This window comes from Scylla paramamosain, chromosome 24, assembly GCF_035594125.1.
Source record: "Scylla paramamosain isolate STU-SP2022 chromosome 24, ASM3559412v1, whole genome shotgun sequence".
Taxonomy (NCBI): Eukaryota; Metazoa; Arthropoda; class Malacostraca; order Decapoda; family Portunidae; genus Scylla; species Scylla paramamosain.
In genome coordinates, this window is record NC_087174.1 from 11,544,467 (window position 1) to 11,563,327 (window position 18,861).

General features: G+C 41.7%; 1 protein-coding gene across 1 annotated transcript in view; it reads left to right on the forward strand.

The window, feature by feature from the left end:
• Positions 1–18,861, forward strand: part of LOC135112730 (plexin-B-like) — a 420,239-nt gene that overhangs the window by 338,292 nt on the left and 63,086 nt on the right. The window contains 1 exon segment of the mRNA XM_064027486.1: positions 12,484–12,616. Within this exon segment, the coding sequence (XP_063883556.1) occupies positions 12,484–12,616 (133 nt within the window).

Here is an 18,861-nt window from a genome sequence, read left to right on the forward strand (position 1 = left end):
TGCCCTACCCTCTCCCTCTCCCTTCCTATCCCACCCCAGCCTTCACTTTTAGCTCCCCATCCGCGCCATGACTGTCAGCATTCACCCTCATCCCCTCCCTCACCCCTCTCCCTCATCCCTCTCTCCCTTTCTCCCCTCCTCCCCCTTCTGCTCTGTGTCTACAGTGAGCGTGTTGGTCCCAAGACACCCCGAAGGATGGAAGAAGGAAGGAGGAAGGGAGAAAAGGGAGATAATGAAAAAAGGAAGAACAGAAGGAACGGAGGGAGGGAGAAAGGATGCAAGGAGTAGAGGGAGAGAAAAGGATACGAAGAGAAGGAGGAAATAAAGGAAGGAAAGAAGGAAGGAGAAAGGAAGAAAGGAGAAGAGGAAGAAAGAAGAAAAGGAGAGAAGGAAACAAAGGAAGGGAGAAATTAGGAAAGGAAAAGAGGAAGAGGAAAAGAAGGGAGGGAAGGAAAGAAGTAATGAAAAAAGGAAGGAAGGAAAGGAGCTGCATTGGTTCCAGTGATCAAGGACATTGTTTAATTACACACACACACACACACACACACACACACACACACACACACACACACACACACACACACACACACACACAGTGATTTTGTAAAGCTGCCTTCCAGACGGCTTGAGTGTAAACAAAGGAGACAAGAGAGAAAGAGGGAATATATATAGAGAACACTGAAAAAATAAAGACGAAGGGAGAGGAGAACGAACGTGGGTGGATGAAGCAATTTTAAAGTAGTAATAGTAGTAGTAGTAGTAGTAGTAGTAGTAGTAGTAGTAGTAGTAGTAGTAGTAGTAGTAGTAGTAGTAGTAGGGGTCCTTGTCTCCTTGAATTAACCAGACATTTATACCTTGTTTTATGCACCACACACACACACACACACACACACACACACACACACACACACACACACACACACACACACACACACACTAACAGACAAACAGTAAACGTCACTAAATTGCAGCTGCGGCCAAAATTCCAGCTTTTATGATCTGCAAGATGAAACGCAGGAGGAGGAGGAGGAGGAGGAGTAAAAAGAAGAAGAAGAAGAAGAAGAAGAAGACTAAAGGGAACATAAAATACACGTAAAGAAAAACGAGGAAGATAAGACGAGAGATTGATATTAAAATCGATGAGAAAAAAAAAGGAAGAATTTGCAGGAAGAGAAAGAGAGAAGGGGAGAGAGAGTTCAAAAGAAAAACGGAGTAAAAGCGGAGAAAGAGTAAGAGGACTGAAGAGAGAGAGAGAGAGAGAGAGAGAGAGAGAGAGAGAGAGAGAGAGAGAGAGAGAGAGAGAGAGAGAGAGAGAGAGAGAGAGAGATTAAGAAGGGAAGAAGGAGAAAAGTAAGGAAAAGAAAGGGAAAGGGGGAAGAATAAGGAATGAAAGAGAAAATAATAGAGAAAGGGGAGATGGAAGCACTGAATAACAGGAGAAAGATAGAGACGAGATAAATTATGAGGAAAACAGAGAAACACGAGGGAGGAACGTAGAAAGGAAAAGAAGGAAAGAGAAGAGAAGAAAGGGGGAAAGGAAACAAACTTTTTCAATGTGAAGGATGAACATGATGAACAGAGACAGAAAAAAGGAGAGAAAGGAAGGAGATGGGAGAGAAGAAAAAAAAAAAGAGGGAGAGAAAAAGGAACTAAACTGTCATAAGTTGAAGAAGAGAGATAGAAAACTCAGACAACAAAGAAGAAAGAAAAATAAGTAAAAAAGAATGAAGTGAAGAGGAGAAAACCATGTAAAAAAAAAACTGAAGAGGAGTAAGAAAGTAACGATAAAGAACAGAGACAAGAAAAAAAAGAGAAATAAGTAAAAAAGAATAAAGTGAAGAGGAGAAAAAACGTGTGAAAAGAAAAAAATGAAAGAGGAGGAAGAGAGAAAGGAAGGAAACTGTCTGAAGGTGAAGAAGAGAGAAAGAAAACAGGCGGCCACGTGGCTCTCCTCCTTTATCAAGTAAGCGATCGTGAAGGAAAGAAAGGAAGCGTGTAAGTGAAGGAAGAGGCAACTGGTACTCTAAGGAGGGGGGAAAATGAGGGAGAATGAGAGGGATGAGGGGAAACAGCTGTGGTGAGCGGGAGTAGAGGGTGATAGTGGTGATGGTGGTGGGTGAAAGGAATGGTGGTGATGCGTGAGTTGTCTGGTGATAGTGGTGGTGATTGTAGTGGTAGGTGTAGTCGTTGTGTTAGTGGTGGTGGTGGTGGTGGTGGTGGTGGTGGTGAAGGAGAGAGAGATAATGAATGTGTTGTGGAGAGGAAGCACGAGGGTGAGGAAAGAATAAGCAAACAAGGAGATAAAGGAGAGAGAGAGAGAGAGAGAGAGAGAGAGAGAGAGAGAGAGAGAGAGAGAGAGAGAGAGAGCATTTAAAAAGAGCACAGTATACATTATCAACTAATCCATTTTTAAACAAACACACCCTGAAAGAAGTAAGATTACGAAAGAGAAAAAAAAAACGGAAAGCCGGACAGAAAAGCAAAATGAAGATAAAGATAAAGAAAACAAATAAATGACATGGAAAGAGAAAATGAGGAAAAAGAAACGAGAAGGAAAATGAAGAAAAACAGGATAGAGAAGAATAACAAAAGCGAGAGAGGGGAAAAAAAAAACAAAGAAATAATAGGGAAAGGGAAAAAGAGAAAGGAAAGAAAGAAAATGAAGAAAAACGAGATAGAAAAAAATAACAAACAACACTAGGAGCGAGAGAGAAAGAGAAGAAAAATAACACAGAAAATCAGGAAAACAATAATCCCATTTTTAACACACCACCTCCACCATAAATAACCTTGACCTTCATCGCGGCAAAACATTTTAAGCTGTTGATCTCTCGCCACGCAAAGATAACAAAGATCATTTTACCGCCGCCTGGACCTCATAAGCCCACCAGCGTTGCCTTCAGGAGGAAAAAAAATATTAATCCTTCGTAATTCTATCCAAACTCAGAGTCACGTATTTATTTTTCCTTCACCCTGATTCCAACACCAAGAGATTACAACATAAGCACATAGGAAAATAAGGGAAGCTGCAAAAACTCGTCAGGTATATGCTCGTGGCATTCTCTATATGAAACATGCGTACGAATTTCCATCTGTCACCCTCATTTGTAAGTTCGTCTATTCTTTTAAAGCTCCCTAATGACTCAGCACTAACAATGTAATGACTGAGTCTGTTCCTTTTATCTACCACTCTATTTTGAGAACTAATTCCTTATGTCTTTAAGAGAGAGAGATTATAAGGGAGAGAAAGAGAATAGAAAAAAAAATAAGAGGAACCACAGACAGGAACAATAAATAGCAGAAAAAGAAATGTATGTGAAAGACATGAAGGAAGATTAAATTAAAAGAAAGAGAAAACGTGGTTGGGGAGGGAAGATTGGAGGAGAAAAGGAGCAAGGAAAGAAAATAACACGGAATAGAGGGAGAGAAGGAGGGAGGAAAACTGGGAGAGGAAAGCAATTAAACAGCAAGATAAACACGGCAGAGGAAAATGAAGAAACGAGGCAAACAGAGAGGGATGAACTAATATAAAAAGGAAAGGAAGAAAGGGAGGCAAGGAAATGAATGGCGAAAATGAAAGAAAAAGGAGAGAAACAAAGGGTAGATGAAGACCCAGAGAGAGAGAGAGAGAGAGAGAGAGAGAGAGAGAGAGAGAGAGAGAGAAACTATATGCGCAGAATAGAGGAATAAAAGAAAGAAATATCGATGGAAGAAAATAAATAAAAGATAAAAACGAAGATAAGAATAAAGTGGAGATTGCAAAGAAGTGGACAGAAAAAAAATAAATAAAATATGCAAAGAATAAAAAAAAGTGTCAGCAAGATTGAGAAAGAACAAAGATTTGACGGAAAAAGAAATGAATAAAAAATGTATACAGAAAAATATAAATAAACGGGAGAAGTGCCAGAAATTTTTGGAAAAGAGGGATGTAAATTTGCGAGAATGATAACGGAGGTGAAAAGGAAATTTAGGAGAAAGTGGAGGGGAAGATAAAAATGACAATTTAATGAAAGAGAAATAAGAAGTTGGCTCAGAAATGGAAGAAAATGAAAAAAAGAAAGATAAATATAGATATGAAAGGAAGGGAAGAGGAAAGAAGGAAATGTAAAAAGAGGGAAAAAATAAACGACGAAAACGAAGAAATAAAATAGGAATTTGGTTCAGATATGGAGGAAAAGACGAAGAAGAAAGATCATTATAGATATGAAAGAAATGCAAGAGAAAAGAAAGAAAAAAATAAACGATGAAAAAATTCAACCGTAAAAGAACCAGAAAAAATATATAAAGATGCAATGTAATTAATAAAAAAAATAAAAGAAAGACATCAAAAAGGAAACCACCAAAGAAAAACAAATAAAAAATGAATAAACGATGAATAAAAAACCACAGAAGAAAGATGAAAAAAAATACAATAAAGCACAGAAATAGCGAAATAAAATAAGAAAACAAAACAAACACGGACGAAAGAAAGAAAAACAGGGAAAAAGAAAAAAATATCAGACAGATCAACCAATAAGAAGAAAAGAAGACAGGTGGAAAATAAGGAAAACATAAATATAGACGGAGGACGAAGAGGAGGAGGAGGAGGAGGAGGAGGAGGAGGAGGAAGAAGAAGAAGAGAAGAACAACATTATCATTTCTTCCCATCGCCACAGCTTCCGGCCTCCACGTGGTTCGTCTCCTCTACAGCAATCGGAAACTCATAAGGTAATTTGTGGAGGGAAGGGAGGGAAGGGAGGGAGAGATGTAGAGGGAACTGTCCGCCATCTTTCTTTTTCGAGTCCCGTGTCTCTCCAGCTGTCGTCATAAATTTTTGTAGCTGTAGATTCGTATGATGATTTTTGTACGTGTGTGTGTGTGTGTGTGTGTGTGTGTGTGTGTGTGTGTGTGTGTGTGTGTGTGTGTGTGTTTGTGGGGTCATTGTTGTTGTCATGGTCTCTCTCTCTCTCTCTCTCTCTCTCTCTCTCTCTCTCTCTCTCTCTCTCTCTCTCTCTCTCTCTCTCTCTCTCTCTCTCTCTCTCTCTCTCTCTCTCTCTCTCATATATCATCCTGTCTCTTGCAATCTCCATTCATGCATCTTATTGTCTCACATTCTCCTTTATTCTTTCATATTGTTTCTTTATTTCCCTTATAATTTTTCTTACTTACTATTTCTTATCCTTCTCTCATTGTTTTCTCCTCCTTTTTCTCCTCCTCTCCTTTTCTTTATCATTTCCCTTACTTTTAAATTATATATATTTCTCTAATCTTTCCCTCCTTCTTCTTCTCCTCTTCTTTCTCTCCTTCTCCTTCACCTCCTTCTTCTCCCCCTCCTCCTTTATCCCTCACCATATAAAGAAGTGAAGAGAGAGAGAGAGAGAGAGAGAGAGAGAGAGAGAGAGAGAGAGAGAGAGAGAGAGAGAGAGAGAGAGATACAATATTGCTCCCAAATGCCGCTGCCCCATCTTGTATCATATCGCCATATTTGTCGAGGTCTGAGGTCGGCAACTCTCTCCCCTCTCACCTCCCCTCTCCCTCCCTCTCACTCTCCCCTCTCCCAATCGCCTCGAAAATATAATCGTGTCCTCATAAGGTAATTTGCTACGACCCTCTCAGGTACCGGAAGGAGGAGGAAGAAGAGGAGGAGGAGGAGGAGGAGAGGGGAAAAGAGGGGAGGGAAAGTGGGAGGAGTTCTGAGGAGTGTTCCATCTTCCCTTCCTTCTTCCCCTCTTCTCTCCCTCATCTTCTCTCCTTCGTGACGTCACTGGAGGCCTGGGGGAATGAGGGGGAGAGGGGAAGATAAGGGGAAAAGTATTAATTTCGGGGGAAGTTACATGGAAGGAGAGGTTTTGTGTGGGAGGGGAGGGGGAGTAAGAGGGGAGAAGAGGGAAAGAAATGCAGACGTCAGGTATATCCGTTTCTTTATTCTCTCTCTCTCTCTCTCTCTCTCTCTCTCTCTCTCTCTCTCTCTCTCTCTCTCTCTCTCTCTCTCTCTCTCTCTCTCTCTCTCTCTCTCTCTCTCTCTCTCAGTGACAGGCATTTTTCCTCCGCGCTCCCTCACCTTCCTCACATCTCAACCCATCACTCCCTCTCTCCCTCCCTCCCTCCATCTCCCCACCCTCTCTCCTCCACTATCCATAGCTTAATCTACAGCAGGATATGACGTGGCTTGTGTAATCTTGCATATTGGACCTGAAGATGAGGAGAAGTGACGAGGGAGGGACGAGGAGAGAGAGGGAGAGGCTGGCTGGCTAGATGGATGGATGGAAGCTTGGTTGGCTGGCTGGCTGGCTGTCTGGCTGGCTGGACGTGCAAATGATGGTGATGAGGGTGAAGGAGACGAAGAAAGCGAAGGAGGAAGGAAGGAAGGGTTTAGAGGAAGGATACCAAGGTGAGGGATTCAAAACATTCTCAATCTCTCCTCGGTGGCCAAAGTTTTCTCCTCTTAAGAGTCTAGAGGGAGATTCTAGTTAACCTAACCTGCAAACTTGGTTATTTTTCCTCAGGTTCTCCGCCTCCTGACGGTGAAGGTGGAGTGGTGTAGTAGTAGTAGTAGTAGTAGTAGTAGTAGTAGGAGTAGTGTGTGTGTGTGTGTGTGTGTGTGTGTGTGTGTGTTTTGTAAGTCGGTGGAGTTTACATTGGTTTACGCTCAAGATATACATGTTTGTTTGTTTATTTATTTATTTTAATTCTTGTATTCCATGCAGTTTAGGCATCCTATTTTTATCACCTATCACTCTTTTTTTCTTTATCTTCATCCCTTTATTCCCTCCATCCTTTCTCTCCTCTTACTTCATCTTATTTTTTCCTTTTTATATCTATTTTTTTTTCCTTTATTCCTTCCTCTAATTCTTATCCTTTTCTTACATTCTTTACCTTTGTATCCTCTGTCAGACTTACCTTTTTCCCCATTCACTCCTCCATTTATCTCCCTTTAACCATCATGTCTTTCATCCTTTATCCAATACCCTTCCTTGAATCTACCCCTTCCTTTATATCCCTTTACATCTTCCTTCATATTCAACCTGAACCCTTTTTATCATCCTTTATCTCATACCCTCCCTAAAAATTCACCATCTCATTTTATATCCTTTGATTCTTCCCTCTCCACCTTACCATCCACCCTCCCTTTACATCCCTTTATATATCTCCCTTCATACTCAACCTCAGTCCTATTTTTCACCCTTTATCTCATACTCTCCCTTAAACTCACCATCTCTCTTTATATCTCCATTTTTCTCATCATCTTCAACCCTTCTTTTCCTTTCACTCACCTTACCCTTTCCTCCTCCTTCGCTCTTCACCACCGCCCTTCCAAACACTGCCTCTTCTAACACGTAAAGATTTTTTCCCCCGCACCTGATGTTATCGCAAAGCCGAGAACTGCTGATTAAAACGGGCAAATATGGCCACGAGGATAATTGGGGGATAAAGAAAGGGCGAAGACGCATAATTATTCCAAAAGCGAAAACATTGCATGATGATGAAAACCCGAAACGCCAAAACACATCGACCATTACCAGGGACACGATTTCGCTGAGCATTGCCTGAAAACACGTGGATTACAAGGCGATGGGAGGAGGCACAAGGAGGCGTGAGTGTGTATGCTGCCCGCTAACGACGGCGCAAACACAGCAAAGAGAAGTGAAGGACATCAAACAAGGATAAAAATATGAGGGCAAGGTGAAAATAGAAGTGAAAGAGAGAGTTATAGAATTCAACGGTGACTTTGCTTTTTCACTGCTATATAAGTTCCCATAATTCCAAGCAGTTTTTTAGACACTTTTTTCGTAATTCATAGGGCTGTTTAGATTTTTTGACTTTAGGAAACTGGTGAAAAAAGAAAAAAGATGGAAAGACAGTAATAGAATCTAGTGAGTTTTTCAGGGTTAGACTTTTTTTTCCCCCACAATCCGCACAATTTCTTTAGACTTGAGAAGAAAACGACTGAAAATTATAAAAGGATAATAACAAAATGCAACTATAATTTATCTTGTTTCAGTACTCGATTTTTTTCTTTTTTGTCGTTTTCATAATTCATACAAGTTTTTTGGATTTTCTAGACCTGAGGAAACGACTGAACATACGAGAAAGAAGATAAACAAAGACAGTAGTGATAGAATGAATAACAAACTTCTCACTGTTAGACCTTTTCCTTTTCTCATAATCACATATAAATATTTGGACTCTGTACTGGACCCTCTTAAATTTTATACCCTAGAGATGACAAAAAATTCCTTACATTCTTTCTTTCTTTTTTTTTCTATCAATCATGTTCTTCCATTTTATTGTCGCAGTTTTCTGAATGTTTATAAAGGAAGACTATAACAGTGAAATAAGGGCATTAAAGGATAACGGGAAAATAAAAAAATAAAAGGACAAAGAGATAAAACGAAGGAAATAAAAGAGGACTATAATGAAACTAGATTAGAATAAGAGACTGCAAACAACAAGAAAAGATAAACGTGGATAATAATAAATAAACACACAAAAAAAAACATCGAGAAACAAAAACTAATAAACGAATAAAGAAAAGAGAATCGCGAGAATTAAACAAAAGTAAGTAAATAACAAAGCGTAAACAAAACAAAACAACAGAGAAAAAACAAAGGAAAATGAAAGACATTCAAGAATATTTTTGTTTATTTTTTTCCTTTTACTTCATTATTCATTTAATTACTTACCTTCATTTTTGTACTTGTAATAGACAAGTGTTGAGAGCAGGTGTGGTGATGGAGGTGGTGGTGATAATGATGGTGATGATAGTGGGGTGTTTGTACTTTTGATAATCATGCAGTGAGTGAATTGGTGTCTTTTTGTTTGTGTGTGTGTGTGTGTGTGCATGTGTGTGTGTGTAGTCAATTTTGCCTTCACTAATCACCGTCATTGAGTCGTGAGTATAATAATTTGCGAGGGATTATTAGTGTGTGTGTGTGTGTGTGTGTGTGTGTGTGTGTGTGTGTGTGTGTGTGTGTGTGTGTGTGTGTGTGTGTGTGTGTACGTTATTATCCCAGCATATGTGTGAGCCTTTCACTAATCAGCTAAACTTGTCAATTTAGATGCGCTCTGCCCTGTGTGTGTGTGTGTGTGTGTGTGTGTGTGTGTGTGTGTGTGTGTGTGTGTGTGTGTGTGTGTGTGTGTGTGAGGAAGTAGCGTCTTTACCATTCTCTCTCTCTCTCTCTCTCTCTCTCTCTCTCTCTCTCTCTCTCTCTCTCTCTCTCTCTCTCTCTCTCTCTCTCTCTCTCTCTCTCTCTCTCTCTCTCTCGCCCCATTTAACCCGCACACCTGGCCTCACACGCTCGGAATTCGCCCAAAATTGAGTGGCACACTTCTTCAGGCTTTCCCAGGTAATGTTCACGGGCAGGCGAGCGAGATTACTGCTGCTCCTGGCCCCCAAAAAACACGACTTTGATAAATACACGCAGAGAGACAAGGAGTGTGGGAGATGGCAGTGCGGTTGTATCTTAAGGTGTTCTCTGTGTGTATCTCTCTCTCTCTCTCTCTCTCTCTCTCTCTCTCTCTCTCTCTCTCTCTCTCTCTCTCTCTCTCTCTCTCTCTCAGTTTTGTCATTATTTTCTTGTTATTCCTGGTTTATTATTGTTGTTCTGTATTTTTAGAGTAATATTTATCTTTCTATTATTCTCTCTCTCTCTCTCTCTCTCTCTCTCTCTCTCTCTCTCTCTCTCTCTCTCTCTCTCTCTCTCTCTCTTCTTCTTCTTCTTCTTCTTCTTCTTCTTCTTCTTCTTCTTCTTCTTCTTCTTCTTCTTCTTCTTCTTCTTCTTCTTCTTCTTCTTCTTCTTCTTCTTCTTCTTCTTCTTCTTCTTCTTCTTCTTCTTCTTCTTCTTCTTCTTCTTCTTCTTCTTCTTCTTCTTCTTCTTCTTCTTCTTCTTCTTCTTCTTCTTCTTCTTCTTCTTCTTCTTCTTCTTCTCCGTCTTGTTGTGGTGGTTGAAGGAGTCTTGTAATAGAATAACTAGAGTGTTTATTGTTGAAGGTAAATGTTAATGGAGGTGTATATATAAAATAACACACACACACACACACACACACACACACACACACACACACACACACACACACACACACACACACGGTTATATTGAGACTGCAAGAAGCCAAGGATGGATGGAGGAGCAGCAGCAGCAGAAGGAGAAGGAGGAGGAGGAGGAGGACGAGGAGGAGGAGGAGGAGGAGGAAAGAAATGGAGGTAGAGGAGGAAGGAGGGAAAGAGGAAGACACCCAATCTGTCTCACCATCTGTTACTGGAAGGGAGGAGGAATGAAGGAAGAAGGGAAGGGAAGGAAGAGATAAGGGAAGATAAATATGGAAAGAAAGGGGTATGAGAAGAAAGTAAGGAAATCGTGATATTATTAAAATGACGTATAAGAAAAAGGGAAAGAGAGAAAGGAAAACGAAATGAGAAAAGAGTAAAGGATGCAGATATGATAGAGAACAAGAGATTAGAAAGGAGAAAAAGAAATGTAGAAAGAGGAAGGGGAGAGGAAGGAGATATTGTTGCAGAGAGAGGAGGGGAACTGATGAGGAGAAATGGGGAGAGGAGAGAGGGAGAGGTAGTGGCCTTAATTAGGGTTGATAAGGTCGTTAGAGTGAATCGTGGCATTAGTGGTTATGGAAGCTCGTTACAAGAACACCACATATTGCCCTGTGTGTGTGTGTGTGTGTGTGTGTGTGTGTGTGTGTGTGTGTGTGTTGAAACATACCCTGTCTTAGAAGCAGTGCAGGTGAGGAAAAAATAATTGTTAGTCACGGGAAAAGTAGAAAATAAAATCGTTTTTCTCATCTGTATAAAGAATGTAGATATACTTCCCTGTTTATTAATGTGCCGATCATCTGTGTGTGTGTGTGTGTGTGTGTGTGTGTGTGTGTGTGTGTGTGTGTGTGTGTGTGTGTGAAGTATACAAAGAAAATCGATCTTTATGAAATATTAGTCATTCTTAACGACCAATTCCTCACCTTAGTGGTTTGTTACAAGAATGGCTTGTTTGCTGTCGTGTGGAGGGAGAAATGTAGTGAAGGAACTAAAAGAATCAAGTGTGAAGTGGGATTTTTTTTTCTTACTGTTTTTTTTTATTTTAGTCTGATAAATGTTGCTTTTCTTGTTGAATTATGCTTTCATGAGTAATGTGTGTGTGTGTGTGTGTGTGTGTGTGTGTGTGAACGGAACGTGAGTCTAGAAAAATCTTCAGAAATGTGAAGAAAACAGTTAAAATACAACGAAAATGAAAGTTTAAAGAGAGAATAAGCAACATTACTTTTATCATAGTTTTTATTTTGTTTTAGAGAGGATAAGAGAGAGAAATAGAAGGATAAATAACGAAAAAGATTAAATCAGGGAAAAAAAACAAACACGGAAAATACGGCTTTTTATTTTTTGAGTGGGTTTATTTTCTCCTTTTCTTTTAAAATTACAAAAAGATCAAATCATTAAATTCAACGAAATATTTTTTTTATAGCCTCATGTTGCTTTGTTTTATCCTTAACCTGAGAAGAAATAATTAAAAAATACATGCAACTTTTATTTTAACATGTGACTTTTAATATGTAACTCCTCTTAAATGTATGACGAGTTAGTGACCGACAAAGGGAAGGAAATGAAAATCGAACGGTGTCAATTAGTTAGAGTCAACAGTAGAACCAGTGAGCCATTGAGTCGAGTGTGTGGTTTCTTTTAAGATGAATGATGATTTATATGCACATTTGTTTACGAGAGAGAGAGAGAGAGAGAGAGAGAGAGAGAGAGAGAGAGAGAGAGAGAGAGAGAGAGAGAGAGAGAGAGAGAGAGCAAGCAAGCAAGCAAGCAAGCAAGCAAGCAAGCAAGCAAGCACACACACACACACACACACACACACACACACACACACACACACACACACACACACACACACACACACACACACAGACCACCACCACCACCACCACCACCACCGGAATCAATAACGCTAAAAATGACAAAGGGAGCAGCGGCATTCATAGGCGCGGCGGCAGGTAATGGGGCGCCTCACGTGGTGGCGGTGCTGGTGGTCTGCTCAATTATTAATGCCGCCCTCAATGACGCCCCTCGCTGCCGGGAGATTGATGGCATGTGATGCGAGATTAAGCAGTCACCCCTTTATGCTTCGCCTCCCCATTGTAATGTTGGTACACAGGTGTTGTTGGTATAAGAAATCCATGGAAGAAAATAGAAAACTGGTGAACTATTTTGACAGCATAGAAAAGTGTTCATCTTCAGGTAAAAAAAAAAAAAAAAGGGAGATGTAAAAAGAAAAAAAAAAAGTTGGGTTAGACTTTCCTCAATAGCACTCTCATCCCCTAACAGGTTACAGATACAGCTTACGGTTACATGTTACAGTGACCCCTTAAGAAAAGACCCTCGGAAAAAATAGATCCGCTGAAAATAAAAGAAGAAAAAACAAGGCTTTCTTAAAAAAAAGGCTCATTACTTACGTCTCCCTCCGCCAGGTATTCACACGTCTCTCTCTCCCACAGGTGCACGGTGCAGTCGGCCTGTCAGAAGGCCACCTTCTCCTCGCCTCGCTGGCTCAGCTTCGGCTCGGGCCAGCAGTGTATCGACTTCGAGATGATCCTGCCAGACCGCCTGCCCATCACCCAGTCCGCCACGGTGAGTCACGGCCTGCAATCCCACGAGGTTGCTACTGGAACTTTCATGTGGGGTGTTGGTGTCCATAGGAGAGTATATAGGGCTTTGAATTCTATATTAAGGGGAAAGGATAGGTTTTCCTGCTGTATCACTTCAGAAAGGAGAGGGGCACTATACTGGCGCCTCTCGTCCTGGGGTATTGGTGCTGGTATCCTCAGGAGAGTGTCTAAGACTTCGAATGGGTCTGTCTGTTGTTATTACTCTTCATTAATGAGAGGAATTGACTGATACTGTCCTTTGGGAGTAAAAATGTGCGCCCCGTATATGAAAGATTTTTTCTTCTTTTTATGCACAAGGGAGGCAGACTAAGAAAAGTTTCAGAAAAAAAAAGCCTGTTAATTGCTCTCCTAGAAAAGAACAATAGAAAATCACAACAGAAGAAGCAATTCAGAGTAATGTTAACTGATGATAGGATTGCCTAGTCATTGCCAGGTCTGTCAACCACACTCACTTCCATTATTTTTGAGTGTTCCCTCAGTCTCAACGCCCCTTGTATACTGATTATCTCTCTCTACAAAACCTTTTAACTAAAATACTATAAGAGATCAGAGGACTTGTGATAGGAGGGAGAGAGAGAACAATAAAAGTGGAATACATCAGACAATATCTCGATTTCCAATACAATGAAGATAAAAATGAAGGGAGGCTGGCAAGCAGAGACACTTGGAACACCCACACGCCCACACAGTCCTCTCCCGTTCATCCACTTAGGCCAGGCAGTAATGGTGATGAGTAGTGGAGTGGGTGGAAGAGAGAGAGGGAGGGAAATGGAGTAGGTGGTGAGAGAGAGAGAGGGAGGGAGAGAAGTGGAGTGGCGGTAAACAGTGAAGGTTATGAGTATTGGAGCATGTGATGAAGAGTGGAGCTGGAAGAGTGGAAGTTGTGATGGTGGTGGTGGAGGGTGAGAAACATAAGCAATGCACTAAGAATACCTCACGTATGTTTGTCCCGTATTCTTAAACGCTTCGCTCTCTCATCACGATTATTTTAAAAAGCCACAGAGATGATTAGCCTGGTTCTCGAGATTGTTTTTCCTGTTAGTAAGGTAGAAAACTTGTTAATCTGTTACTAGAACCATAAAAACACCCTTGAATGCCCGTGTAACTTCAACTGGAGTCTTTTTGAAGGTGAGGTAGAGCACAAAAGCATTTCAGAATACAGTCCTCAGTTGTGTGTGTGTGTGTGTGTACGTAAGTGTGTACGCGCATTAATACCCTCTCCTCCTCTCTCCCTCTCCTTCCCTCATCCATCTTTGTCGTGCCCGAAGTAAGTTTGATAATGTGTGTGTTCGTGGCTGTGTGTGTCGCGACGCCCTGCCCACAATGATGTATGTGCCGCGCCCGAGATCTGAGTGACGCGGGGGGCGGCGATGGAGGCGGTGGTGATGGTGGTGGTGATAATGGTGATGGTAGAGGTGGTGGTGATAGTCATGGTAGTGTTCGGTGTGGCAGTGTATCAAGTTTATTATTTATGTGAAAGTTTTGTTTGTGTGGTTAATTTTACACTAATTCTTCGTCTGGTTATCATAAAGGAAGAGGGGGAGGAAAAAGAGGAGCAAGAAGAAAAAGCAGAAGACAAACAGGCCATAGGAGAGGAAGAGGTAGTGCAGGAAAATTTAGTGGAAGAGGTGTAGCAGGAGGAGGAGGAGGAGATGGTGATGGAGGAGTGGAAGAGCAGGTAGGGGAGGAAGAACAAGGAAGATAAACAAAAAGACGTAAGGAAAGGTAATGGAAAAGAAAAGGTGTGTGGTGAGCGAAGGAGAAGAAAGTGTAGCAGGAAGATAAAAGGAGAGGAGTAGGTGGAGGATAAAGAAGAAGAGGGAGAGAGGAGAGAAGAAAGAAGGATGTAGAGAAAGTGTAGCAGAAATAAAAAGGAGTAAGTAGAGGATACTGTGGAGAAGGAAAAAGAGAAGTAGGAGGAGGAAGAGAAAGAGAAGAAGGAGGAGTACCAGCTACCCCCGCCCCCAACTCCAAACCCCACCTCCACTCACACAAATCACCTGAACCACAGTGTAATTAATTAGAATAATTGGGTATTGTCTAAGGTGTCCCGAGGGGGAGAGGGGGGGGAGGGAGTTTGGTATATACTTATCTACCCCCGGACCCCCCTTAGTGCGCTCTCTTGTCTCTCTCTCTCTCTCTCTCTCTCTCTCTCTCTCTCTCTCTCTCTCTCTCTCTCTCTCTCTCTCTCTCTCTCTCTCTCTCTCTCTCTCTCTCTCTCTCTCTCTCTCTCTCTCAATCTTAAAAGAAAACGGAACAGGTGGCAGGGTGGTGGATTGCTAGCAAGACGAACCTTGTACTAGGGGAGGCCACAACGCCAGCAGGAGGGAAGAGCAGGGAGGGTGTCGGAGCGTCCTCGGCGCTGCACTTTCCTCCGGGGACTTATTGGCGGTAAAAAGTGTGGGAGATGTGTGGCGGCGGCGGTGTTATTGCGGCCTTTACGAGTGTGGGCCCACGTGGCGCTGTCAGTGGTAGTGATCCTACCGGCTGACTTGGCTTATTGTCCCCAGGCCGATATTGTGTCACCCTCCACTCCTCCTCCGCCGTCTCCTACTTCTGTTAGTGCTTCTTCTTCGCCTTCTTCTCCACTTTCTCTTTCTTACTTTCTTCCACGTCGTCTGCTTGTTTTTGTCTTGTCTTGTTTCTCATTCATCGTCTTTCCTTCCCTTTTGATCTTTCTCATGTCCTTCTCTTTCTCCTTTTCCTACTCGTACTCTTGCTCCTTCCTCGCCTTCTTCGTCTCCTTCTTCTGCCTTTTTCCTGTTCATCCTTCCACGTACTTCTTCCTCCTTTATCGCCTCCTCCTGCGTCTTCTTGTCTCCTCTCTTCATCCTTCCACGTGTCGCCTGCCTGTTTTTGTTTTTTTTCCTTGTCTTACTTCTTATCGTCTTTGTTTTCTTCCTCCTGATCTTTTTTCCTTGTTCTCCACTTCTTCCTCCTCCTCTCCCATTTCCTCCTCTTTCTCATTTCCTCTTTCCTTCTCTCCTGTCAAAAACCATTCCCTCCTCTTCCTTCTTCTCTTCACCCACAACCCTTCCCATTTCTTCCCTTCCCTTCTCTTCCCTTCTCGCTTTGTCACATCCCTCTTCCCTCTCCTCCTCCACTCCTCCTAGCCTAGTACCTTACCCTCCATCTTTCCTTCCCTCTCACAATCGTCCTCAAACAACGGGGAGCAGGAGGAGGAGGAGGAGGAGGAGGAGAAGGGAGACAATACTTTGAGGGCAACATATCGCTTCAAGACAGATCACTTTAGGATGGAACTAAATCGCATTCCGGAAAAGAATTGGAAAAAGACATTGAGGAGGAGGAAGAAGGCGAGGAGGAGGAGGAGGAGGAGGAGGAGGAGGGAAGGGAGGAGGGCAACTGAAAATGTGCGGTGAGGAGGAAGAGCAGGAGGATAGGAAGGGGGTTTGGGGGGGGTGCTGTTGACTATAAGGGGGGGACTTTATTGAAAACTTTTAATGGGAATGTTTTTTTTTTTCTTTTTTCTTTTTTCTTTTTTTTTTTTTAGTTGTTAGTGTTTGTAAAGATGTAAAGAGTTGGATTCTAAGTTGAAGTAAACAAGAAGAAGAAGGAAAAAAGGGAAGACGTTACGAGGAAACAAAAGTATGAAAGGATATAAGATGTCAGGAGTTAGAATCTAAGTGGATGTAAAAAAAAAAAGTAGAAGAGAAAAAAAAGACGGTAGGAGGAAACACAAGTATGAAAGGACAGAGGGAAAGTTATGGAGATGGAAGAAGATGGATAGATAGTGAAGGAGCCGCCGAGGCCAGGAAATTGAGACGAAAAGAAAGGAAGGAAGAGAGAGAGAGAGAGAGAGAGAGAGAGAGAGAGAGAGAGAGAGAGAGAGAGAGAGAGAGAGAAGAGGAAAAATATTGGAATCTCTCAGTCAATACATGAATTTGGCGGATCAGAAGAGAGGAAAATTATGAAAACTCTGAAAATTGGGGAGAAAAGAAAGAAAGCAAGGAAGAGACAAAAAAACACGAATTTGGCGAGTCAGAAAAGCAAAACATGAAGAAATATGAAAATGAGAAACAAAAACCAAAATACAAGAACGAGGAGAGAGAAAAAAAAATATCAGAAAATAATATGAGAAAAAAGAAAAGGGGGTAAAAATAAAAAAAAAAAGATATTGACACCATAACAACAATAATCACTGTACAATATAAGAGGAAGGGAAACTGTATAATGAATGAATGTACAATGTTTGCTTAACCTCACACCACTTCAAAGATATTCATTGCACTACGCCCTTCCCCTCACAGCCTCTTCAGAATTCTTGGCAGAGAAGGGGAGGTCAGGGGGTGAGAAGGGGAAGGAAGGGAAGGGAGTGACTCGGGGGACTTTAAGGGAAAGAGAAGGGAGTAACTTAAGAGAAGCTGAGAGGTGAGGGAGGAGCAAGGGGAAATTCAGGGAGGGGAAATAGGTGTGAATATCAATTATGTAGAGTGTTGTTAGTATTGTATCTTAATTTTTCCTTTGTTCCTATTTTTCTTTTTTTTTTCTCTCTCCCCTGCTTATTTCTCTTCTTCCTTTCTTCTCGCGTTTTTTTATTCTCTTTTTTTCTATTTTCGTCTCATTTCGTGTATATTTTTTCATTTTTTTCCTCTTTTTTCCTTTATTTTTCTTTCCTTCTTTTATTTGTTTTCTTTGATTTTCATATATTTCTTTTGTTCCGTTTCTCTTATCTTTCTCTTCTTTCCCTTTATCTTTTCTCTTTCCTCTTCTCCTTTCCTCCCTCCCTCATTTTCATCCAGTTTCTGTATATTTCTTTCCTCACTAGTACCTTTCATTTCTACTTTTCCTTTGTTTCATTTTCTTCGTTCATTCCTGCACTAATCCATCACTTGTTTAATTTCATTCACTTACTCTCCTCCATTACTTTCCATCTCAATGTTTATTTTTCCCCTTCACATGTCCACTTATTAATTAATCTCTTCATACACTCCACTAGTCTCTCTCTCTCTCTCTCTCTCTCTCTCTCTCTCTCTCTCTCTCTCTCTCTCTCTCTCTCTCTCTCTCTCTCTCTCTTCTCTCTCTCTCTCGTCCCCTTCGTAATGAAATCATGTACACAATCTGATGAATTCTGATCAAGGTGACACAAATTCCCATAGGTAGGGATTCTGTTGTCAGGGAGGACGAAGAGGGGACGTGAAAGAGGAAGAAGAGGAAGAGGAGGAGGAGAAGAAAGAGGGGAAATGGAGCAGGAGGAGGAGGGGAGCAGGGGGAACAAGATGAGGGAGCAAAGGAAGGGAATGAAAGAGGAACAAGGAACAAGGGAGAGGAAGGATGGAAGCACGGGAATAAAGGAGAGAAAGGAAATGAAGAAAGGGGACGAAGGAGGAGGACGAATGAGGGAGAGGAGCGAGGGAAAAGAAGGAGGAGGAGAAAGGAAAGGGAACGAAGGAGGAGGGGGAATGAGGGAGAGAAGAGAGGAAAGGAGGAGACACGTGATAGAGAAGAAAAGAAGGAATGAAGGAAATAAGGGAGACAAAGGAGGGGAAGGAGAGGAACGGATGGAAACGAGGCACATGTTGGAGGAGGAAAGGAGAGGAACGGAGGAGGAGAGGAAGGGAAGATGATCAAATAAAGTTAGAAAGCGAATCAGGAACAAGCGCAGGAAAAGAATAATCACATACCAGAAGATAAAAGAGGAATAGGAAGAGAAAGAGAGATGGGGGGAAAAATGGAAGGTTAGGTGGGAATAAAGGAAGAATTTTATGCTGGGAAGAGAAATGAGCGAGGAAAGAGAAAAGAGTGAAAAAGAAATGAATTGAATGCAACAAGCAGGGGAGGAAGATAGGAACGAAAAAGAATTAAAAAAAGGAAAAAAAAAAAAGAAGCTGGAATTTTACGCAAGAGGAAAATGAAGGAATGAAACAGGCGGAAGAATGCGAAGAGAAATCAGGAGTGGGAGAGAGAGAGAGAGAGAGAGAGAGAGAGAGAGAGAGAGTGAGAGAGAGAGAAGAGAGAGAGAGAGAGGAGAGAGACGAAAGAGATGGAGAGACAAATCAGAAAGAGACAGAGACCAGAAAAACGGGGTGCTGTTGAAGGCTAGAGAAAGGGGTCGGTGCTCCCCTACTCCCCCACCACCCCCCGCAGGCGCCCTTCGCACATTTGCATACTGGCATTTATTTTATATTTGCCTTCGTCATGGTAATGCATTTAGTGGAGGGGAGAGATGAAGATTAATGTGTGGGGAGG